Source organism: Heloderma suspectum, chromosome 6, assembly GCF_057233095.1.
Source record: "Heloderma suspectum isolate Gila_16-S chromosome 6, 16-S_ref, whole genome shotgun sequence".
In the NCBI taxonomy this organism is placed as follows: domain Eukaryota; kingdom Metazoa; phylum Chordata; class Lepidosauria; order Squamata; family Helodermatidae; genus Heloderma; species Heloderma suspectum.
In genome coordinates this window covers 126,931,127-126,955,974 of record NC_139463.1, presented here as the reverse complement: position 1 = coordinate 126,955,974, position 24,848 = coordinate 126,931,127, and the positions used below count along the sequence as shown (strand labels likewise).

Sequence of the window (24,848 nt, the reverse complement as noted above, 5' to 3'; positions counted from 1 at the left end):
TTTGTTTTCTAAGATGGCCCATTTCATCCCCTGCTCTGGGTTGCCCAGCCAGGGAGATGACGAAGCTTTTTTTGGTACATGTTTTCCGGCTCCACGGGTGGCCCGACGGTCTCATTTCAGATAGGGGGGCCCAATTCACTGCCCATTTCTGGAGGGAGCTACTTGGGCTTCTCCATGTGACACTCCGTCTTTCCTCCGCCCACCATCCACAGACGGACGGTCAGACCAAGCGCACCAATGCGACTCTGGAGCAATATTTGTGCTGTTATGTCAGCTACCAGCAAGATGACTGGTTTTCCTTGCCGCCTCTCGCAGAATTTGCTTATAACAATGCCTGCCATGCTTCCACCCAATTTTTGCCAATTTTGGTTACCACCCCAAGGCTTTCCCGTCCACCCTAGCTCCCTCTTCGGTGCCAGCAGCCCATGACTTTTTAGAGGAGTTGCGAGCGGTACACCACCTCTTACGGGACTCCCTCGAGCAAGCCAAGACAGCCTACAAAGCCTCTGCGGACCGGCGGCGCCAGCCGTGTCCGTCTCTGCAACTGGGGGACTGGGTTTGGTTGTACACCCAATACCTCCCCTCTCACTTGCCCTCAAGGAAGCTTGCGCCTCGCCGCATGGGGCCTTTCCAGATTATGGCCCAGATTAACCCTGTTGCTTTTTGCCTGGCTCTCCCCCCCCCGGGAACCCACGGAAAATGTGCATGCTCTGTTGCTGCTGAGGCACTTCCACCAGCTGTACCCCCACAAACCCGGGGCCCCAGGCGAGGAGCACGAGGGCGGGTCTCATGGGAGCAGGGATGGTGTCAGGGTGGAAACTGAGCCGATAGAGCCCCAGAGCAGTTCTGATTCTGAGGAGGAACAGCAATCCGTGGGAGAGGAGAGCGCTCATCTCTCACAGGCACAGCAGCTGGCAGAGATTCCTCCTGCCAACATTCCTGGGAGAGATAGTGACCCTGGCAGCGAGAGAGCGCTGGAGGGGGGCTTGCTGGATGCTCGGCGCAGATGCAGGGAGCGGCGACAGATGGAGGGCGCCGAAAGGAGGCGTAGTGCTCGTTTGGCACGCAAACAACGGTCACATCCCGAGGACCCAAGGGAAAGAGGGAGGAACTCTCCCTAGCCCATAAGTTCAGGGTCTTCCCGTGGTTCTCCTTCAAATGGGGACCAGCTGCCTTACCTGGAGCTTAGGCTACTCTGCTATATTTCCCCAGTGCAGTTCCTTGCTTAGTCGCTAGTGATCAGTATTCTGAAAGAGTCATAAAGTAATAAATAAATAGTAATAAATGTTCTATATATTTTAAATTGTTTTATTGTGTGTTGTTTGGTTTTAGTTTTTGTGAACCGCCCAGAGAGCTTCGGCTATTGGGCGGTATAGAAATGAAATAAATAAATAAATAAAATAATAATAAATAAATAAAGGAATAAAGTCTCGGAAAGAATTCCTCGTCGTCTGTGTCCTGAGTTGGCTATTGGTGGGGACTGCAAGAGGCAGCTAGTGCGCTCCTGACAGCAATGGGCTTTGGATGTCACCCTGTAAGGAGAGGAAAAACTGACCTCAAAATTATCTCTGTGCTCCCCCAGGATGTAAAAAAATATTCTCAGTCCTTAGGCCTTCAGCTACTCAGCCAGCACATGGAGGCCTAAGAATGATGGGTGCTGTAGTCCAACAAATTTTGAGGGTACCAGGTTGGGGAAGGCTGAATAGAGCATATACAGAACTTCCCAGCAACCCGATAGAGTGGGGATGCAAAGTCCCTGTAGAAAATATGACACGGGTTGCCTCAGCGCAATCCACAATACCACTTAGGGCCATTATATCGTGGGTACAACTGCAATCATGCATGTGGCTCTCATCTCGTAAGCAAGAGCACTCTGTGGTTGTCTGTTTGCATTACCGTATAGGTGAACTTGTCCTTGTGCTCTGTTCCATGGTTGCTCTCTCACCACTGTGCGCCCGTGTCGTCCTACGTGTGCCGTGGCGGAGACACAAACGGACGGTACACTTGCGTCTGCATTCCAACGGGCATGCAATGTTGGACGTCCCCTGCGTGCATCTGTGCATTATCTTGTTCCGGGCCGGATGCACTGTGGTGATGCACGTGGACAGCTGGCCCATCGCAACCTCATCTCCTCCCCACACACACACACCACGTTCAGGGTAACCCGCCATCTCCCATCCCTGGATTATTTTCAGCCCAAGCAAATTCGCCATTCTAATCCTCCCAGCCAATTATTCCCCCTAAAGAAGCTTGCGACTTAACTGCGCTCACTTGGCGTGGCAGCAGGTCCAGCAAAGGGGGTGTCAAAGCAAATCAGCATCAGCGCTTTCTCAGCTGGGAGGGTGGCGAGATCAGGGACGGAGGCCTCCCTTTGAGATGCCAGCGAGCCTCTGCTGATGTGATGTTACTGGGGTAGGAAGGGTGGATACATCGCCCTGGGGTGGGAAAGAGAGAAATCCCCTTTCTGTGTATGCCACACAGGTCCAAGACACATGGATGTGGGTGATTGGGAGATGACACAAAATTGGGCGGGACAGCTAATACCTTGGAAGACGGAAACAAAATTTAAAGTGATGTTGATAGACTGGAGTGCTGGGCAGAAAACAACAGAATGACATTTAATGGGGATGAATGCCAAGTTCTGCACCTAGGAAAAAGAAACCAAATGCACAGTTACAAGATGGGAGATACTTGGATCAACAATACTACAAGCGAGAATGATCTTGAAATTGTTGTAGATCACAAGCTGAATATGGGCCAACAATGTGATGTGGCTGCAAAAAAGGCCAATACTATTTTGGGCTGCATTAATAGAAGTATAGCTTCCAAATCCCATGAAGTCCTAGTTCCCCTCTACTCAGCATGGGTTAGGCCTCATCTGGAGTACTGTGTCCAGTTCTGGGCACCACACTTTAAGAAGGATGTAGACAAACTGGAATGGGTTCAGAAGAGGGCAATGAAGATAAACAGGGGACTGGAAACAAAGCCCTATGAGGAGAGACTGAAAGAACTGGGCATGTTAAGCCTTGAGAAGAGAAGACTGAGGGGAGACAGGATAGCGCTCTTCAAGTCCTTGAAAGGTTGCCACAGAGAGGAAGGCCAGGATCTCTTCTCCATCCCAGAGTGCAGGACACGGAATCATGGGCTCAAGTTACAGGAAGCCAGATTCCGGCTGAACATCAGGAGAAACTTCCTGAGTGTTAGAGCAGTACGACAAGGAACCCATTCCCTAGGGAGGCGGCGGGCTCTCCCACACTGGAGGCGTTCAAGATGAGGCTGGACAGCCATCTGTCAGGGATGCTCTGACTTGGATTCCTGCACTGAGCAGGGGGTTGGACTCGACGGTCTCATAGGCCCCTTCCAACCCTTGTTGTTGTTCAGTCGTTCAGTCGTGTCCGACTCTTCGTGACCCCATGGACCATAGCACGCCAGGCCTTCCTGTCCTGCGCTCTCTCCCAGAGCGTGCTCAAGTTCATATTCATTGCATCCCTGATGCTATCTAGCCATCTCATCCTCTGCCGTCCCCTTCTCCGTTTGCCTTCAGTCTTTCCCAGCATCAGGGTCTTTTCCAGGGAGTTTTCTCTTCGCATTAGGTGGCCAAAATATTGGAGCTTCAGCTTCATTATCTGTCCTTCCAATGAGCACTCAGGGTTGATTTCCTTTAGGATGGACTGATTTGACCTCCTTGCAGTCCAGGGCACTCGTAAGAGTCTTCTCCAGCACCACAGTTCGAAAGCATCAATTCTTCAGCGCTCAGCCTTCCTTATAGTCCAGCTCTCACAGCCATACATTACTACTGGGAAAACCATAGCTTTGATTAGACGGACCTTTGTCGGCAAGGTGATGTCTCTGCTTCTTACTATGCTGTCTAGGTTGGCCATAGCTTTCCTCCCAAGGAGCAAGCGTCTTTTAATTTCATGGCTACAGTCACCGTCTGCGGTGATCTTGGAGCCCAAGAAAGTAAAATCTGTCACTGCTTCCATTTCTTCCCCTTCTATATGCCAGGAAGTGATGGGGCCAGATGCCATGATCTTCGTTTTTTTAATGTTGAGTTTCAAACCAGCTTTTCCACTCTCCTCTTTCACCCTCAACAAGAGGCTCTTGAGATCCTCTTCGCTTTCTGCCATTAGGGTGGTATCGTCTGCATATTGGAGGTTGTTGATAATTCTCCCAGCAATCTTAATTCCGACCTCTGATTCATCCAACCCGGCATTTCTCATGATGTACTCTGCATAGAAGTTAAATAAGCAGGGTGACAATATGCAGCCTTGTCGTACTCCTTTCCCAATTTTGAACCAATCGGTTGTTCCATGTCTGGTTCTTACTGTTGCTTCTTGACCCTCGTACAGGTTTCTCAGGAGACAGGTAAGGTGGTCTGGTACTCCCATCACTTTAAGAATTTGCCACAGTTTGTTGTGATCCACACAATCAAAGGCTTTAGCGTAGTCAATGAAGCAGAAATAGACGTTTTTCTGGAATTCTCTTGCTTTCTCCATGATGCAGCGAATGTTGGCGATTTGATCTCTAGTTCCTCTGCCTCTTTGAAACCCCGCTTGTACTTCCGGTAGTTCTCGGTTCACATACTGCTGAAGCCTAGCTTGTAGGATTTTGAGCATCACCTTGCTGGCATGTGAAATGAGCGCAATTGTGCGGTAGTTTGAACACTCTTTGGCGTTGCCCTTCTTTGGAATTGGAATGTAAACTGACCTTTTCCAGTCTTGTGGCCACTGTTGAGTGTTCCAGATTTGTTGGCATATTGAATGCAGCACTTTAACAGCATCATCTTTTAGGATTTTAAATAGCTCGGCTGGAATACTGTCATCTCCGCTAGCTTTGTTGTTACTAATGCTTCCTAAGGCCCACTTGACTTCACTCTCGAGGATGTCCGGCTCAAGTTCAGTGACCGCACTATCATGGCTATCAGGGACATTCAGATCTTTCCTGTATAGTTCTTCTGTGTATTCTTGCCACCTCTTCTTAATCTCATCTGCTTCTGTTAGGTCCCTGCCTTCTTTGTCCTTTATCATGCCCGTCTTTGCACAAAACGTTCCCTTGAGATCTCCAATTTTCTTGAAGAGATCTCTAGTCTTTCCCATTCTGTTGTTTTCCTCGATTTCTTTGCATTGTTCATTTAAGAAGGCCTTCTTGTCTCTCCTTGCTACTCTCTGGAACTCTGCATTCAGTTGGGTATATCTTCCCCTTTCTCCCTTGCTTTTCGCTTCCCTTCTATCGTGAGCTACTTGTAAAGCCTCATCAGACAGCCACTTTGCTTTCTTGCATTTCTTTTTCTTTGGGATGGATTTCGTTGCTGCCTCCTGAACAATGTTACGGACCTCCGTCCATAGTTCCTCAGGCACTCTGTCTATCAGGTCTAATCCCTGAAATCTATTCCTCACCTCCACTGTATATTCATCAGGGATATGATTTAGGTCATACCTGAACGGTTTAGTGGTTTTCCCGACGTTCTTCAATTTAAGACGAAATTTTGCAAGAAGCAGCTCATGATCTGAGCCACAGTCAGCTCCAGGTCTTGTTTTTACTGACTGTATGGAGCTTCTCCATCTTTGGCTGCAAAGGACATAATCAATCTGATTTCGATATTGACCATCTGGTGATGTCCATGTGTAGAGTCGCCTCTTGTGCTGTTGGAAAAGAGTGTTTGCTATGATCAGCATGTTCTCTTGGCAAAACTCTGTTAGCTTTTGTCCTGCTTCATTTTGTACACCAAGGCCATGCTTGCCTGTTATCCCGGTGATTTCTTGACTTCCTACTTTAGCATTCCAATCCCCTATGATGAAAAGGACATCTTTTTTTGGTGTTAGTTCTAGAAGGTGTTGTAGGTCTTCATAGAACCGATCAACCTCAGCTTCTTCGGCCTCAGTGGTTGGGGCATAGACTTGAATTACTGTGATGTTGAATGGTTTGCCTTGGATTCATACTGAGATCATTCTATCATTTTTAAGATTGTACCCCAGTACTGCTTTTCCCACCCTTTTGTTGACTATGAGTGCTACTCCATTTCTTCTAAGGGATTCTTGCCCACAGTAGTAGATATGATAGTCACCTGAATTAAATTCGCCCATGCCTGTCCATTTTAGTTCGCTGATTCCCAAGATGTCGATGTTCAATCTTGCCATCTCATGTTTGACCACCTCCAGCTTACCTTGATTCATTGATCTGACATTCCAGGTTCCTAAACAATATTGTTCTTTACAGCATCGGATTTTCTTTTCACCACCAGACACATCCACAGCTGAGTGTCCTTTCGGCTTTGGCCCAGCCGCTTCACTCTTTCTGGCGCTACTTGGAAATACCCTCTGCTCTTCCCCAGTAGCATATTGGACACCTTCCGACCTGAGGGGCTCATCTTCCGGCGTCATCTCTTTTAGCCTTGTGATACGTTCCATGGGGTTTTCTTGGCAAGAATACTGGAGTGGGGTGCCATTTCCTTCTCCAGTGGACCACATTTTGTCAGAACTCTCCGCCCTGACCTGTCCGTCTTGGGTGGCCCTGCACGGCATAGCTTATGGCTTCACTGAGTTACGCAAGCCCCTTCGCCACAACAAGGCAGTGATTCTGTGATTATCCAGAAAGGGGCAACACAGCCGTCTTTCTCTTATTCACACCTTATTCACTGCCACTGGTGGTGTTCAGACTCAGTGCCCTATCCCTATTTGGTTTTGTTTTTTGGTTTTGTTAAACCTCTAGGTTTTCCCTGTTTAGAGCTTGACAGAAACCATTTTTAGTACTCCAGCTGCACATGAGACAGAAATCAGATTTCCTGCACACACACACAAGTGACCTAGCAGAGTGCTCCTCTCCTCTCCATGGCTGGCTGGCTGGAACTTTGCCCTCTTGGTTTGGTTTGGTTTGGGGTCCATTTTCCCCTGGGTTTCTCCCCCTAAATTGGTCTTGTACTTCTGCAATCTTTTGGGATTCCTGCAAGCCTGCTGATGCCCCCTTCAGCACGGGCGCTGCCATTTTGGCAATGTAAGGATGACCCCTTGGAGAATTGAGGTTGCTCTTAGTTCATATGGGTTCCTTAAGGAGGAAAAAAGGCGGCATATAAATGTAATAAATAAATAAATAAATGAGGATGCTGTAAAAGAGCTGCAGCTGGATGCGTCAAAGTGATGCAGGGATGAGACAAGTGGCCCTCAGCATGTGGAGAGTGGAGACTCTCAAGAGCCCAGTGGAACTAACTGGACAGCACCAGAGTGCATCGAAGAGGTTTATGTGATTCCCCCTTTAGCTGCCAGCAGGCGGTGCTGTTCCATTATCTTTCCCTGCTCTGAAGGACATTCTGCTTTAAGGAATGGCAAGTTTGGTGGCAACCTTACAACAGCAGACAAACTGAGGGAGGGGACAGTGCAAGTGCCTAAGCATGCTATGTGAATCATCTGGCACTGGCCTTCATTGCAGTCACTGAAGGGGCTGGGGTACAAGGTGGGGAGGGGTTCCTTTCAGGATTGGGAGATGGTCCTTTCACAGGAGATACCCGCATTCTGTGCATATTCCATAATTCTTTGTCCACAGTGCGAAATTCAGCATCCTCAGTATCTCAGCTTGCTTTCTTGCTTTAAAAAAACTAAGACTAAATCCGATGTGCAAGTTTCTAGACCTTAAGGTGGCAAAGACAGGAGTACACAATGTGTTGACAACATGTCGTGAAATCTCAGAAGTCTGGATAAGAGGGTGCTGAGGAGAAATCCAAGTGCGGAGGGGGTGGTTTCAGTAGGCTGTATGGTTCTAAACTTTGCAGTGCTGTATGACTAGCAGATTAAATTATGCAAAAATAGGCCAATTTGCTTGTAATGTAATGTTTGGTGTTGTTGGGCATAAACACCAGAACACTCCAAATACAAGGTTGCAAAGACAGCTCTTACTGAGTGAGTCACAATACAAACCTACATTCCTGCTACAGTATCAGGTGAGTCCTTTTATACCAATCAGTGTAACACTCAAATGAGTCCCCCATACAACACAAGCAGATACAAACACATATCATTACATCTCCCTTTTGTCTGTTTGTTTTTTCTTTTTGTGTTCTTTTCTCTCATTCTCCATATCCAAAACTTAGAGGTTTTCTCGCTGTTCTTCCTCTAGATGTAATTATTGGTTTCTCCTCCAGCTCCATCTTTCTAAAATCATTCTGTTCTATATTCCCACTTCCACTATCTTCCTTCCCAGTCTCCCTGTCATGACGTTCCTCAGGCATCCTTTCAGTCCTATGCAAATCCTTTCTGTTTCTCCTATACAACCTTGCATCCTGAGTTTCCACCACATACGATCTGGGATTTTGATGACATTCTATTACTTTTGCAGGTTGCCACACTCCCTCTTTTTGAATAGTAACTTTTCCCACTTTTAATGGTGGTGAAAGTTTAGTCACTAATCATAACAACATTTCTCCTTTCCTGTCTCTTTCTTCATTGTTCTTGCACACTACTACATGAGACACTTTCTGGTTGCAACAATGATTTTGCTATAGGTAACCTTGTCTTCAAACATCTTCCCCTCAGTAACTGTGCTGGAGACTGCTTATCTAAAAAAAGTGTATTTCTAAGAATTAACAAACAAGGATATGGACCTGTATTATCCAAACTGCTCTTCTTTAAGATCTTCTTAACTGTTTGGATAGCTCTTTCAGCCATTCCATTTGATCTTGCGAAATATGGACTGGAAGTGGACTGGCATGTATTACTGAGACCTGGGTGGGGGAACTGGGAGGGGTCACTCTCTCCCAGCTGTGCTCTCCTGGGTACTCGGTGCAGCACCAACACCGACTTGAGGGTCGGGGAAGGGGGGTTGCCATGGTCTATAGGAATTCAATCTCCCTCTCCAGGCTTCCTGCACATTCAAGCGCAGATCTTGAGTGTTTGTACCTTGTGTTGGGTACCCGGGACAGATTAGGGATTCTGTTGGTGTACCGCCCACCCCGCTGCCCATCAGACTCCCTGCCTGAGCTGACGGAGGTGGTCTCGGACTTGGTGTTGAGGACCCCCAGGATGATGGTCCTGGGGGATCTCAACTTCCATGCCGAGGCCGCTGTATCCGGGGCGGCTCAGGACTTCATGGTCGCCATGACAACCATGGGGCTGTCCCAACATGTCATTGGCCCAATGCATACAAAAGGACACATGCTTGATCTGATTTTCTCGACTGGGCAGGAGGATGGTGATCTGAAAGTGGAGGAATTAACATCTGTCCCTTTGTCATGATCAGATCACTTCCTGCTGAGGTTTAGACTTCTGGCGGCCTTTCCCCTCTGCAAGGGTGGGGGACCTATTAAAATGGTCCGCCCCCGGAGATTAATGGATTCCGATGGATTCCAGAGGGCTCTGGGGGATTTTCCTGCTGGTATGGCTGGTGCTCCTGTCGAAGCCCAGGTCGCTCTGTGGAATGCAGAGATGACTCGGGCGGTTGACACGATCGCGCCCAAGCGCCCTCTCCCCCTGAGCAGAGCCCGGCCAGCTCCTTGGTATACACCTGAGCTGAGGGCAATGAAGCAAGAGGGGAGACGGCTAGAACGCAGGTGGAGGAAAACTTGTGCTGAGTCTGACTGAACACAGATAAGAGCCCACTATCGAGCCTACTCTGTGGCGGTGAGGGTGGCAAAGAGACAGTTCTTTTCCACCAGCATTGCATCTTCTCAGTGTAGTCCAGCGGAGCTTTTCCGAGTGGTTCGCGGCCTGTTACATTCTGGGCCAGGGAGAGAGACGGTGGAACCCTCGGTAGCACGCTGTGACGAGTTTGCACGGCACTTTGAGGATAAAGTCGCTCAGATGCGTCATGAATTGGACACCACCATTAATGCAGTTCCATTGGTAGAGGCGTTCAGAGCACCGTCTGGTCCAGTTTTATTGGATGAGTTTCAGTTACTGAAGCCTGAGGATGCGGACAAGGTGCTTGGCCAAGTCCGATCGACCACTTGTGTGCTTGACCCTTGCCCTTCATGGCTTATTCAATCAAATAAGGAGGGGTTGTCTGGCTGGGTCCAGGAGGTTGTAAATTCCTCCTTGAGAGAGGGAGTGGTGCCTGCCGCTTTAAAAGAGGCGGTAATTAGACCACTCCTGAAAAAGCCTAACCTGGACCCAGAGGATGTTAACAATTATAGGCCAGTGGCCAACATCCCCTTCCTGGGCAAGGTGCTTGAGCGGGTGGTTGTAGGACAGCTCCAGGCACTCTTGAATGAAACGGATTATCTAGATCCATTTCAATCGGGCTTCAGGCCTGGTTTTGGAACGGAAACTGCCTTGGTCGCCCTGTGGGATGACCTCTGCCAGGAGAGGGACAGGGGGAGTGCGACCCTGTTGATTCTCCTGGACCTCTCAGCAGCTTTCGATACCATCAACCATGGTATCCTTCTGGATAGGTTGTCTGGGTTAGGAGTTGGAGGCACTGCATTACAGTGGTTCCACTCCTACTTGGATGGCCGAATCCAGAAGGTGGTGCTGGGGGATTATTGCTCTGTGCCATGGCAATTGTGCCATGGGGTTCCACAGGGCTCTATTTTATCCCCCATGCTGTTTAACATCTACATGAAACCGCTGGGGGAGGTTATCCGGAGGTGTGGGCTGAGGTGCCATCAATATGCAGATGACACCCAGCTGTACCTCTCTTTTTCATCAAAACCAGGTGAGGCAGTGGCTGTTCTGAATCAGTGCCTGGGCACGGTAATGGACTGGATGAGGGCCAATAAACTGAAACTCAATCCAGAGAAGACGGAGGTACTGTTGCTGGGTGGTTCGTCTGCCCGGCTAGGTGATATTCAACCTGTTCTGGAGGGGGTTGCACTCCCCCTAAAGGATCAGGTTCATAGCTTGGGGGTGCTCTTGGATCCAGAACTGTCACTTGAGGCACAGGTGAACTCAGTGGCACGGAGCACTTTTTATCAGCCTAGGCTGGTATACCAACTACGCCCTTATCTGGACAGAGATAGCCTAGCTACAGTTATCCATGCTCTGATAACTTCTCATCTGGATTACTGCAATGCGTTATACGTGGGGCTGCCTTTGAAAACGGTCCGGAAACTTCAGCTGGACCAAAATAGGGCAGCAAGATTGTTAACAGGGACTGGCCTGTGAGCTCATATTATGCCAGTACTTTTCCAGCTGCACTGGCTGCCAGTCCATTTCCGGGCCCGATTCAAAGTGCTGGTATTAACATTTAAAGCACTTAACAGCTTGGGGACAGGTTACCTGACGGATCGTCTCCTCCCATATGTGCCTGCCCGGACCTTAAGATCATCATCAGCGGCCCTTCTCCGTGAGCCCCTGCCAAAGGAAGTGAGGCGGGTGGCTACTAGGAGGAGGGCTTTTTCTGCTGTGGCACCCCGGCTCTGGAATGAGCTCCCTAGTGAGGTTCGCCTGGCGCCTACATTGTATTCCTTTCGGCGCCAGGTGAAGACCTTTTTATTTTCCCAGGCATTTTAGCTTTCTAAATTTTTATCTTTGCTGTTTTAAATCTGTATTTTAAACTCCTGCACTGCTGCTAGATTTTATTGTGGTTGTATTGTTATATTGTGGTTTTAATGTTCTATATATTTTAAATCGTTTTATTGTGTGTTTGGTTTTAATTTTTGTGAACTGCCCAGAGAGCTTCGGCTATTGGGTGGTATAGAAATAAATAAATAAATAAATAAATAAAAATAAGTGACATGCACAAAATCCCATTCGCTCGCAAACAATCTAAACTCCCCAGAATTAAATTGAGGACCATTATCAGTTATTACAACTTCAGATATCCCATGTCTAGCAAATACTGATTTACAATGCATAATCACACATTTACTGGTTAAAATTTCCAACAAACAAACTTCCAAAAACTTTGAATAATAATCTACTATCAAAAGATATTCCTTCCCTTAAAACTCAAATAAATCCATTGCCAATTTCTACCATGGTCTTTCTGGTACTTCATGAGGTAACATTGGTTCTTTTTTATTATTATTTCTGAAAGTTTGGCATACCTTACAAGATTGTATTAATGCTTCTATTTGCATACACATACCCAGCCAAAACATCACATCTCGAGCTCTTCTTTTACTCAATTCAGTTCCCAAATGACTCTCATGAATTAATTCCAACATTTCTTTCCTCAGCTTTTGGGTACAATTAGTCTATAATTCTTAAATATTAAACCATCATACATACTTAATTCCTCTCTGTAATTCCAATGTGGTTTAAGTTCTTCAGAAATTTGTGTTTTCTTTTCTGGCCATCCTGTCAAAATAACTGCCTTTAATTCTTGCAAAATGTTATCTTCCAATGTTGCTAATTTAAATTCCTTATATTTCAGACCAGAAATAGGTAGACAAGGCACCACCAAATTCACAGCAACATCAGCTCCTCCAGTACTGAAAACTTCTCCTGTCTTCATATGAACCCTTGATAATGCATCAGCTATTTTTAACTCTTTACCAGGCTTATATATTACATTCAGATGATATTTCTGTAATATTAACAATCACCTCTGAATTCTTGGAAGAGTATTATATAATGATTTTTAAAAAATAACTTCCAATGTTTTATGATCAGTTTCAACTGTAATCTCTCTGCCATATATATATTGATGAAATCTAGTACAACCAAATACAATGGCCAACAGTTCTTTTTCTATTTGTGCATATGATTGCTGACATTCATCGCCTTAGAAGCATATGCCACAGGTAAACCTCCTTGCAGCAAAACTGAACCTAATCCAGTACCACTAGCATCAACTGATACAACTACAGGTTCTTCAACACTGTAATATCTCAACACGGGAGCTCTTGTTAACATCTAATTCATTCTATGCTTCCTCGTGGACCTTTGTCCATTCAAATTCCACCTCCTGGACTAAAAATTATCTCAGATTAGTTGTCAATGTAGCAAGATTTGGAATAAATTTAGCCAAATAATTAACCATGCCCCGCAATCGCCGTAATTCTCCCTTATTTTGAGGACTTGGCATTTCAACTATTGCTTCAATTTTAGTTCTATCAGGTTTTATTCCTTCTGCAGTTAAGATATGTCCCAAATAATTTATCTCAGTCATAGAAAATTTGCACTTACCTCTTTTCAGTTTCAAATTCCTTGCTCTACACCTTTCTAAAACCTGCATAACTCTTCCATGATGCTCTTGATATTGATGATATCCTGATGATCAGGATATCATCAATATAACACATAACTCCTTCTAATCCTTCAAATACTTGTATTGCTCTTTGATATACTTCAGAAGCAGATGAAATACCGAAAGGCATTCTAGTAAATCCATATCTACCAAAAGGTGTATTAAAAGTACATAATCTGGAACTCTTCTCATCCAGCTGTATCTGCCAAAATCCATTACTAGCATCCAACACAGAAAATAATTCGGCATCTGCCAACCTGCTAGTGATTTCATCTACTGTTGGTAATTGAAAGTATGCTCTATGAATGGCTTTATTCATATCCTTTGGATCCAGACAAGTTCTTCTTTGATCTTTACCAGGTTTATCCACAATCACTATTGAATTTACCCATTCTGTGGGTTCTTCCACCTGAACAATCACACCCCTTTGCTCCATTCTTCGAAGTTCTCTTTCTCCCTTAACATAACAGGAACTTTATGAGAAGCATGTACTACTGGTGCTATCTGTGGATCTGTTTTAATTACATACTGACCTGGCAAACATCCTAATCCCTGAAACACACCTTCATAATGCTTATAGATTTCCTTTCCTTCCTTACTTTCTAACACATTTACTCTTTTCACTAACTCTGAATCAGTAACTATTTTTAAACCCAAGATTGCTTGTGCCTCAGAATTTACTGCTTTAAATTCCATCTCAAACTCTTTCCCTTTATATGTACATTTCATAATATCATTCCCCAGCACTTCCAGCCTTGCAGTTGAATAAGTAATTAATCTTATATTTGACTTCTATAAATGTTCACTCTGAAGACTCTTACAAATTCTTAAGGAAATAGCATTAGCTTGTGCTCCAGTATTTATCTTAAACTTTACATCCTTATTCTTTAGTTTAAGGTCTACAGTCCACTCTTTTTCCAACTTATTGTATGTTAAAGTCCCAATAAACATATCTTGCAAATCTTCTTCCAGCATACGCATTTTCTTGTGAACAAACTTGGCATCTATGACTTTACACATCTTTAGAAAGTGATTAGGTCTCCTGCATTTTTGGCAATCTTTTCCATATGCAGGACATTGTCTTATCTTATGGATGTTACCACATCTAGAACAAAGCTTGAAGCAAAACTTGAAAGAGGTTCACAATCTTCTCATTATGCAGCTGTTTTTTTCAACACTGTCATTGCTTTTCAAAATATCCATTTGTTTCTCAGCTGATCCCAGCCCTTTTAATTGCTCTACAGTCACTTCTTCTGCTCTACAAATGTCCACAGCTTTTTCCAAGGTTAAATCAGCTTCTCTCAGCAGCCGTGCCTGGAGATTATCTGATCTTATTCCACAATCAAAGACTCACACAGCTGGCTAAACTCGCATGACTGTGCCAATAACTTTAAGTCAGTCACATAAGAGTCCACAGCTTCTTCCTCATTCTGAGCGCTTGAAAAAAACTTATGTCTCTCATATGTAACATTTCTTTTAGGAGCACAATCTAATTCAAACGTATTCGACAAAATATGTATGCCTAAGAACACCAACCCCTTCATGGATCACTGCCTTGTTGTGGCGAAGGGGCTTGCGTAACTCAATGAAGCCATAAGCTATGCCATGCAGGGCCACCCAAGACGGACAGGTCATGGCAGAGAGTTCTGACGAAATGTGGTCCACTGGAGAAGGAAATGGCAACCCACTCCAGTATTCTTGCCAAGAAAACCCCATGGAATGTATCACAAGGCTAAACGAGATGACGCCGGAAGATGAGCCCCTCAGGTCAGAAGGTGTCCAATATGCTACTGGGGAAGAGCAGAGGGTATTTCCAAGTAGCGCCAGAAAGAGTGAAGCGGCTGGGCCAAACCCGAAAGGACACTCAGCTGTGGATGTGTCTGATGGTGAAAAGAAAATCCGATGCTGTAAAGAACAATATTGTTTAGGAACCTGGAATGTCAGATCAATGAATCAAGGTAAGCTGGAGGTGGTCAAACATGAGATGGCAAGATTGAACATCAACATCTTGGGAATCAGCGAACTCAAATGGACAGGCATGGGCGAATTTAATTCAGGTGACTATCATATCTACTATTGTGGGCAAGAATCCCTTAGAAGAAATGGAGTAGCACTCATAGTCAACAAAAGGGTGGGAAAAGCAGTACTGGGGTACAATCTTAAAAATGATAGAATGATCTCAGTACGAATCCAAGGCAAACCATTCAACATCACAGTAATTCAAGTCTATGCCCCAACCACTGAGGCCGAAGAAGCTGAGGTTGATCGGTTCTATGAAGACCTACAACACCTTCTAGAACTAACACCAAAAAAAGATGTCCTCTTCATCATAGGGGATTGGAATGCTAAAGTAGGAAGTCAAGAAATCACCGGGATAACAGGCAAGCATGGCCTTGGTGTACAAAATGAAGCAGGACAAAAGCTAATAGAGTTTTGCCAAGAGAACATGCTGATCATAGCAAACACTCTTTTCCAACAGCACAAGAGGCGACTCTACACATGGACATCACCAGATGGTCAATATCGAAATCAGATCGATTATGTCCTTTGCAGCCAAAGATGGAGAAGCTCCATACAGTCAGTAAAAACAAGACCTGGAGCTGACTGTGGCTCAGATCATGAGCTGCTTCTTGCAAAATTTCGTCTTAAATTGAAGAACGTCGGGAAAACCACTAAACCGTTCAGGTATGACCTAAATCATATCCCTGATGAATATACAGTGGAGGTGAGGAATAGATTTCAGGGATTAGACCTGATAGACAGAGTGCCTGAGGAACTATGGACGGAGGTCCGTAACATTGTTCAGGAGGCAGCAACAAAATCCATCCCAAAGAAAAAGAAATGCAAGAAAGCCAAGTGGCTGTCTGATGAGGCTTTACAAGTAGCTCACGATAGAAGGGAAGCGAAAAGCAAGGGAGAAAGGGGAAGATACACCCAACTGAATGCAGAGTTCCAGAGAATAGCAAGGAGAGACAAGAAGGCCTTCTTAAATGAACAATGCAAAGAAATCGAGGAAAACAACAGAATGGGAAAGACTAGAGATCTCTTCAAGAAAATTGGAGATCTCAAGGGAACGTTTTGTGCAAAGACGGGCATGATAAAGGACAAAGAAGGCAGGGACCTAACAGAAGCAGATGAGATTAAGAAGAGGTGGCAAGAATACACAGAAGAACTATACAGGAAAGATCTGAATGTCCCTGATAGCCATGATAGTGCGGTCACTGAACTTGAGCCGGACATCCTTGAGAGTGAAGTCAAGTGGGCCTTAGGAAGCATTAGTAACAACAAAGCTAGCGGAGATGACAGTATTCCAGCCGAGCTATTTAAAATCCTAAAAGATGATGCTGTTAAAGTGCTGCATTCAATATGCCAACAAATCTGGAACACTCAACAGTGGCCACAAGACTGGAAAAGGTCAGTTTACATTCCAATTCCAAAGAAGGGCAACGCCAAAGAGTGTTCAAACTACCGCACAATTGCGCTCATTTCACATGCCAGCAAGGTGATGCTCAAAATCCTACAAGCTAGGCTTCAGCAGTATGCGAACCGAGAACTACCGGAAGTACAAGCTGGGTTTCGAAGAGGCAGAGGAACTAGAGATCAAATCGCCAACATTCGCTGCATCATGGAGAAAGCAAGAGAATTCCAGAAAAACGTCTATTTCTGCTTCATTGACTACGCTAAAGCGTTTGATTGTGTGGATCACAACAAACTGTGGCAAATTCTTAAAGTGATGGGAGTACCAGACCACCTTACCTGTCTCCTGAGAAACCTGTACGAGGGTCAAGAAGCAACAGTAAGAACCAGACATGGAACAACCGATTGGTTCAAAATTGGGAAAGGAGTACGACAAGGCTGCATATTGTCACCCTGCTTATTTAACTTCTATGCAGAGTACATCATGAGAAATGCCGGGTTGGATGAATCAGAGGTCGGAATTAAGATTGCTGGGAGAATTATCAACAACCTCCGATATGCAGACGATACCACCCTAATGGCAGAAAGCGAAGAGGATCTCAAGAGCCTCTTGTTGAGGGTGAAAGAGGAGAGTGCAAAAGCTGGTTTGAAACTCAACATTAAAAAAACGAAGATCATGGCATCTGGCCCCATCACTTCCTGGCATATGGAAGGGGAAGAAATGGAAGCAGTGACAGATTTTACTTTCTTGGGTTCCAAGATCACCGCAGACGGTGACTGTAGCCATGAAATTAAAAGACGCTTGCTCCTTGGGAGGAAAGCTATGGCCAACCTAGACAGCATAGTAAGAAGCAGAGACATCACCTTGCCGACAAAGGTCCATCTAATCAAAGCTATGGTTTTCCCAGTAGTAATGTATGGCTGTGAGAGCTGGACTATAAGGAAGGCTGAGCGCTGAAGAATTGATGCTTTCGAACTGTGGTGCTGGAGAAGACTCTTACGAGTGCCCTGGACTGCAAGGAGGTCAAATCAGTCCATCCTAAAGGAAATCAACCCTGAGTGCTCATTGGAAGGACAGATAATGAAGCTGAAGCTCCAATATTTTGGCCACCTAATGCGAAGAGAAAACTCCCTGGAAAAGACCCTGATGCTGGGAAAGACTGAAGGCAAAAGGAAAAGGGGACGGCAGAGGATGAGATGGCTAGATAGCATCACGGATGCAATGAATATGAACTTGAGCACGCTCCGGGAGAGAGCGCAGGACAGGAAGGCCTGGCGTGCTATGGTCCATGGGGTCACGAAGAGTCGGACACGACTGAACGACTGAACAACAACAAGAACACCAAACATTATACTTGATGTGCATAATTTATGCAGTTCACCGAATTCTGCTTTTCCTGCTGCAGAAGCATGCCCAGCGCCCTGTTCGTATCCTTATTTCATCACTTGTCAAGCACAATCCTGCCGCGGAGAGGCGGGTCTTGGAGGCCAAGCTCCCGGAGACTCCGTGACACCCTCTCTGGCTTGTTTTTGTTCCAGGGGGCAACAGTGGAGAAGAAAGTCCTGGCCAAAGTCCACAGTTGCTTCAGCGTCACCTTGGCATACACCTTCCAGACCAAGACAGACCTCTGCCTCGTCATGACGCTGATGAACAGGGGAGACCTCAGGTGGGGGAACGTGGCCTGCAGGGGAGAGCAGCTCCTCCCGGCTGCCTCGTCTGGGCACCAATTGAGGGGCTCATGCTGGGGCAGGGGATAGGGAACACTCTGCTCCCGGAACAACTGGCTAATGGGCCACTTCATAGATCCTGCCACAGGGCCAACAGAGGCCTGCTTCTCACTAGCCATGCTGTTGGTTTGGGCTTCTTCTTGTTGTTGCTTTGAAGAGAGTGCAAAACACAGGTCTGCAACGGGCCTTACACTGCAGCCACTTTGGGCATGGGATGGAAGTGACAGGCCAAAGCTTATCCCAGTAGCTCGTGGGAGGCTGCCTTACAGAGCCAGGCCGTGGGTCCATCTGGCTCAGGGGTGGGGAACCGCCACGTGTGGGCCAAATCTGGCCCCCTGGAGGTCCCCCAATGGCCACGCCCTTTCTCCCTCAACCACCAGTCGTTTGGTGGCTTCCCAGCTTTTGTGCGGCTTTCCCCCATTGTAAAAGGTCGAACTGCCTCTCCAAAGGCTGAGTGGTGGGCAGGAAGAACTTTCTGCTAAAAGGGGCCAGTGTTTTGGTTTCTGGCCCCACTCACCACTGGAACGTGGCCCCCAAAATGGAACCCAACTCTCAGGTGGATGTTCAACCCCTTGGCGTCACCACTGCCTGACAGGGCTCTTGAGGGTCCCCGACAGGTGTCTTTCCCAGCCCTACCTGGAGATACCGGGAATTGAACCCAGGACCTCCAGCATGCAAAGCAGGGGTTCTGCTGCCACTGAGCTACAGCAGTGAGCCGTTCTGCAAAGCCACCATTCTCTCCCCCCACCTACACACACACCCTCCAACTCTCCTATGTTCCTGGTCTTTATTTTTGCCTCTTGAGGACACCTTATTAGATTTTTTTCTCCTTTGAGACAGTCGTTTGGCTACCCTTTGGGCTGTAGCCCCCATCAGAGTTAACTCATCGGGCTATATGGGGTGGTTGTCTCTTATGCACATATATGTGAATGCGCAAACATGAAGGTGCCAAGCAACATGCCGCCCAGCCTGATGCCCTCCAGATGTGCTGGACTGCAGCTATGGCTGGCTGGGGGATACTGGGAGCTATAGTTCAATACACCTGGAAGGCTGTGTGGAGAGAGTCCATTTTATTTCAAAGGGGTTTTAAGCAACCGATTTTAACATCACAGGAAGATGCCTTAATAGATCGGACACACTGACCTCGTTTGCGCATAACGACAGCCCAGAGTACAGGTTGAGTATGGGTTGTCATTGAATCATGGGTTGTTGTTATATGAGAGTTCTGCACTATGGTTTAACTATGGGTTGTTAAGTACGAACAACCTAGAGTTCACACCCAACAACAAATCATAGGTATTCTTCCTGGGTTGTTCATGGTTAACAACCCATAGTTAGACCTTAGTACAGGGTTCACATGTAACAACAACCCCTGATTCAACAATAACCTGTACTCAACGCCTACTTACCCCATACGTTATATGCAAACCCAACTTTTGTCGATCTACCCAGTGTTGTCTCCTTGCTCTAAGTGGCTGTACCACTCCAGGGGTTCAGACAGGGAAGGGTCTTTCCCCATCACCTGCTACTTGGTCCTTTTAACTGGAGATGACAGTCAGGGATTGAACCCAGGGCTTTCCGCATCCTGTGCCCAATTTGGTCCCTTGCCTAAGTCAAGCTTTTAGGATTTTGGAATTTGAACCATATCGGAGGTGGACAGGTTATGACCCTCCAGATGTTGTTGGACTACAATGCCCATCATCCCTTACCATTGGCTATGCTGACTAGGAACGATGGGAGATACAGTTCAACATCTGGCGGGCTACACATGTTCCCCACCCATGGCTTATGTTTTGTAAAAGTCAAAATTTTGAATTTGCAGAGAAATCTGCTTTAGAAAACTGTCTTTCCTTCCTCCCCACCCAGGTACCACATCTATGATGTTGACGAGAAGAACCCCGGCTTCTCAGAAGCCAGGGCCATTTTCTACACAGCTCAGGTCATCTGCGGCCTGGAGCACCTCTACCAAAACCGCATCATCTATCGGGACCTCAAACCAGAAAACGTCCTACTTGATGACACAGGTAAAGGACACACTGGCAGCTTGTCCATAAACATTTTACCTTGGGATTTGTGGACGTTGTTGTGAGCACAAAAGAAAACAGCACCTGGGGGATCAAAGCCCATATTTTGCTTTTCTGGCAATTGTGCGGCTGAAAAGGGTCTTCTGAGCACAATTGCCAACTGACCAGGAAAACTGACTGGCTGGACGCCTCTGTGCTTTTAACTGTTAAATTTTGGTGGCAGGAAAAATCGCAGGGATTTTGCAGGGAACCATGCACATGGGAAGTAGCAAATTCGCAGGCAGCAGAAGAACATAAGGGTGCACATGCTAAAATTTATTATTTATTTACAATATATATATAATGCTCCACATCAAAAGATTTCAGAAGGTGAACAGCAAAGATAAAAGAAAAAACACCACGTTAAAACAATCACAACATTTTAAAAGAAAGAAGTTCTAAGAAGACGGAATTTAATAAACCACAGCTGGTCACTCGAAGAAGGCTTCCCGAAATAACACTGTCTTCAGTAGGCACCAGAAGGAACCCAATGCTGGCACCTGCCTGACCTCCAAAGGCAGGGAGTTCCACAGGAAGGGGGCCGCCACACTGAAGGCTCTTCTCCTGGTGGACTACAGCTGGGCAGTGGGAGGGCTGCACGTTGCACGGCACTGCTTCAACAGGAGCTAGATCTGCAGAAATAGACAGGTCTAGCCTTTTGTGGCATCTGTCGATGAACGTCAATCATCCGCTAATGCCTGCTGCTAAAGACACAGGAGCAGGAATATGCAGTCAAGTTGGCGACACCACTGCTCACCTCTGCAAGCATTCCATAAAGCAGTTGTCGACGTTTGCTGGTGTAGTTCCAGCTTTGATCGTAAAGCTGGAAAACAAGCTTACAGTCGGTTTGCTAATCTTTGACTTTAAAAAGAGATACCCAAGCCAGACATATTCTCTGCCTGGAAACACACCCCAGTCCCACCCCAGTCCCAAAGTCTGTTTCCCAACATCAGTTGAGATCTCAAGATTTGCCTCAAGGCCTCTCCAGGCATTTTAAAAACGAACAAGGATATCTGGGCCATTGCCCCAGCACCAGCCCAGCCTCAAGAATGGCTAAACCAGCCACCCCCAGCCTGGGGCACTCCAGATGTGCTGGGCTACAGCTGTGCTGGCTGAGGGATTCTAGGAGTTGTAGTCCAACCCATCTGGTTGGGGATGAGTGGACTAAACAAACCCCCCACCAGACTGGCATTTGAAAAGGACTAGGAACTGGTGCTGGGCAAAGATGGTGCTGGGGAAACATCACTGGACTCTAGTGATCTCATGAGGACTAGTGGATTTTAAAAAAAATCATCATTCCCAATTAGCAATGCCACTGGACTTAAAGTTTAGGATGTATTTGAGTGTGTAAAATATTAACATTTGTAAGTCAGCAGCATGATTGCCATCCAGTTTTAGTAATGTGGCTTTTAAAAAAATCAAATTGGACATTTAGAATTTCCAACATTTCCCAATTTGTGCATTTTTACAATTATTTTCAGATTTACTCTGCAACGGCTTGTTTCTCTCCTCCACCAGGGCATGTACGACTTTCAGATCTGGGCTTGGCAGTGGAACTACGCAAGGAAAAGATAAGACTAAAGGCTACACAGGCACCCCAGGTGGGCCTTTTGTGTTTGGGAGGGGCCATCCCTGTGTAGAACGTTTCCCCGTTGTGCAACCAATCCTGGACCACTCTCTCCCTCTCCATCCCACAGGATTTATGGCTCCAGAGCTACTCAAAGGGGAGGAATATGACTCAAGCATCGATTACTTTACACTGGGAGTAACTCTATTTGAGACGATTGCAGCAAAAGGACCATTCCGTAGTTGTGGGGAGAAGGTACAACTCTTACAACACCTTAGGACAGCCATGCTTCCTGGGAATGTTGGGCACTGCAGTCCAACACATCTGGAGGGCAACAGCTTGGAGGAGGCCAGCCAACAACCTTCCCAATGTCCTCCACTCACAATTCAACGATTTAGTTTTTTATTTATTCATTCATTTATTTAAAATTATTTTAAGGGTAAAACTCTCTCAAGGCAGCATATAGGATAAAAATCCATACAAAGGTATACAAATAGGTGAATAAAGATATAATAAAACATGCTAAAAACAGATTACACCAATAAAACCTGCAGCCCACAGATGATGGGAAGGCCATTTTATACTTATGTGCTGATAGCGAGTGTTCATGTATCCCCTATCCTTAGTTCTCAGAGTGCTTCACAAACCCTTTTTCAGTAAGCCTGACAGCAACAGCATACAGTCAGCCAGTAATATTATCCCCATAGTACAGATGGAAGGACTGAGGTAGAAAGGCAGTGGTTTTCTCAAGGCCTCATGCACCCCACCCCCTGCACAGCGCCATGGCCAAGAAGGGAACTCTGAACCTGAGTCTTACAGAGTTTTGAGCTAAACTGCTTTGCGACATGAATTGCACCCTAATTTGCAAATAAAACAAAAAGACCTTCCTGCTCGACTAAAGTGACTGTGGAACCTTTTTGTCTGGGTGTGTTGGCCTGTCAAAAATCTCTGTCAAGCTGGGTAAAATGGCTTTGGCGGCTGAATCCAGTGGTGTAATGGGAAATGTTGAAATGCAGGCGTTCATTGTAACAGTCTCCATAGCAAACTCCACCCCTCCAAGGAGGGCCCAAAATTGCAGGCAGCGGAGTTGATCCCTTCCAGCAAACTAGTGCCAGCAGTTTTAGCCCCACCAAGGGCAGGTCTTTTGTAAAGCAGATGTGTCTTAATTGCCCATTCAAGACCATGCTGCCCCCCACTACTTTGCATTAGAACCAGGAACAATATATCGCTGCTGGGAAAATTCATCCCCACCCTGCCTTCTGCTGTGAGGCTTGCAGCTCAGCTCAGAGGGAACAGGGAATTTGGGGAGTGGGAGACGATGCGACCATGTTCCTGCCAGTCAAAAAGTGCTGCTGCATTCCTGATAGCCCTGCTTCCACCATGCCACTGGGTATGCCCACTCCAAAGCTATGACCGTAGGTGTCTGAAGTGACTCTGTGGCTTGCTGTGTGGATTGCAACCATTCAGGACTCCAGCCAGCCGCACCCTTTTCCAGAATCCGCCATTTCATTCTCCCCACCGACACACAGCTGGCCTACACTCTTGACCTCTAAGCCTGCACTGTTTGGGGCGGGGAGGTCCCCCCTAAAGTGTTTGTGGAGGTGGGTGGGTTTGTATGTGTGTAAACGTGGGGGCTCCCCGCGCATGCTGCTTCCTCCCTCTTGTGCAGGGATGGGGCCTTATGGAGGCTACACAAGGCTCCATGCCAGGAGAATCAGGGGGCAATTAGGATACTGGCTGGGGGTGACTGGCATCGTAGTCCCACATGGCGGGAGGGCACGAGGTTGGGGGAGGCCGATACGGGACGATGGAGCTTGCACAGGGGGGAATAGCCCACTGGACCAGGCCACGAGGGTGCGCTGCCCAGAAGGGTGCCTGAGGACCGCCAAGAACATGCATGGGGCCGAGCTGTGAATCTTGTTTGGGGTGCTCAATGCCCCGCTTGCTGACCCGTCAAGCAGCTGTCTCCTCCTTTTTATCCCCTCCACCACACCCCTCCACTGCAGGTGGAGAACAAGGAGGTGACGCGCCGCGTCCTGAATGATCCTGCGACCTACCCGGAGATGTTCAGTGCCAAGTGCACGGCCTGTTGTGAGGGTCTGATGGTCAAAGACCCCGCCGGGCGCCTCGGGTTCAAGAACAAGTGCAGTGAGCTGAAGAACCAGCCTCTCTTCCAGATGAACTGGGGCTGACTAGAGGCAGGTAACAACCTCCAGGCTGGGTGGAGTGTGAGTGCAGGCACCAGGAGGAAGAGATGGATCCAGGGGAGGCTGGTTCTGACAGTTCTGTCTGGTTCTGTCGGAAACCTGGAGCAGCTCCACTGCCTCACTGACCCCGGTGCCACCAGCCTCCCCTGGGCGGATCCCCCATTTCCATGTGCCCGGAGGAGCTCTGACGTGAGCACAGCCTCTGCCCCCCTCTCTCCCCCCAGGCATGGTGGAGCCCCCTTTTGTGCCCAGTCCCACGGTGGCGTATGCCAAGGACATCAGAGACGTGGGCGCCTTCTCCATGGTGAAGGGATCGTGATCGACAACACCGACAAGGCGTTCTATGGTGACTTCTCCACGGGCAACATCCCCATCTCCTGGCAAGAGATGATCGAGACGGGCATCTTTGGCAAGCTCAATACCGTCCCATGGGACCTGGACCGCAACGTGCCCGAGGCCCCCGCCACCAAATCAGAGACTTGCCTTCTGCTCTGAAGGGGCAGCCCAGCAGTCTCCAGGACTCCCGCTGCCCTGCAGGTCCTGGCCGCCTCCAGAACTAGGCCACGTGCGCGGCGTTTATAACAGTGACACAATTTGGGGCTGCGGTGTATGGCTGCTTGGCCGCAGCGTCCTTCTGGCGTTGGGGAAAGAAGCCGGGAATCCTCACTCACTGCCCCACTTGGTCAGACTCGACTCGACTTCCCTTTTGGATCCAGTGCAAAAGCCTGAGCGGACGTCTGGTTTCTGCTT

The 24,848-nt window shown here is 47.1% G+C and overlaps 1 protein-coding gene across 1 annotated transcript in view; it reads left to right on the top strand.

Annotated features, from left to right (window-relative positions):
* The window catches only part of GRK1 (G protein-coupled receptor kinase 1), a 30,494-nt gene extending 5,901 nt beyond the window's left edge, over window positions 1–24,593 (top strand). The window contains 8 exon segments of the mRNA XM_084806805.1: window positions 18,073–18,200; window positions 20,128–20,285; window positions 21,843–21,881; window positions 21,884–21,925; window positions 22,022–22,146; window positions 23,898–24,093; window positions 24,323–24,409; window positions 24,412–24,593. Coding sequence (XP_084662931.1) covers window positions 18,073–18,200; window positions 20,128–20,285; window positions 21,843–21,881; window positions 21,884–21,925; window positions 22,022–22,146; window positions 23,898–24,093; window positions 24,323–24,409; window positions 24,412–24,593 — 957 coding nt within the window.
* Window positions 24,594–24,848: the final 255 nt, after the last annotated feature.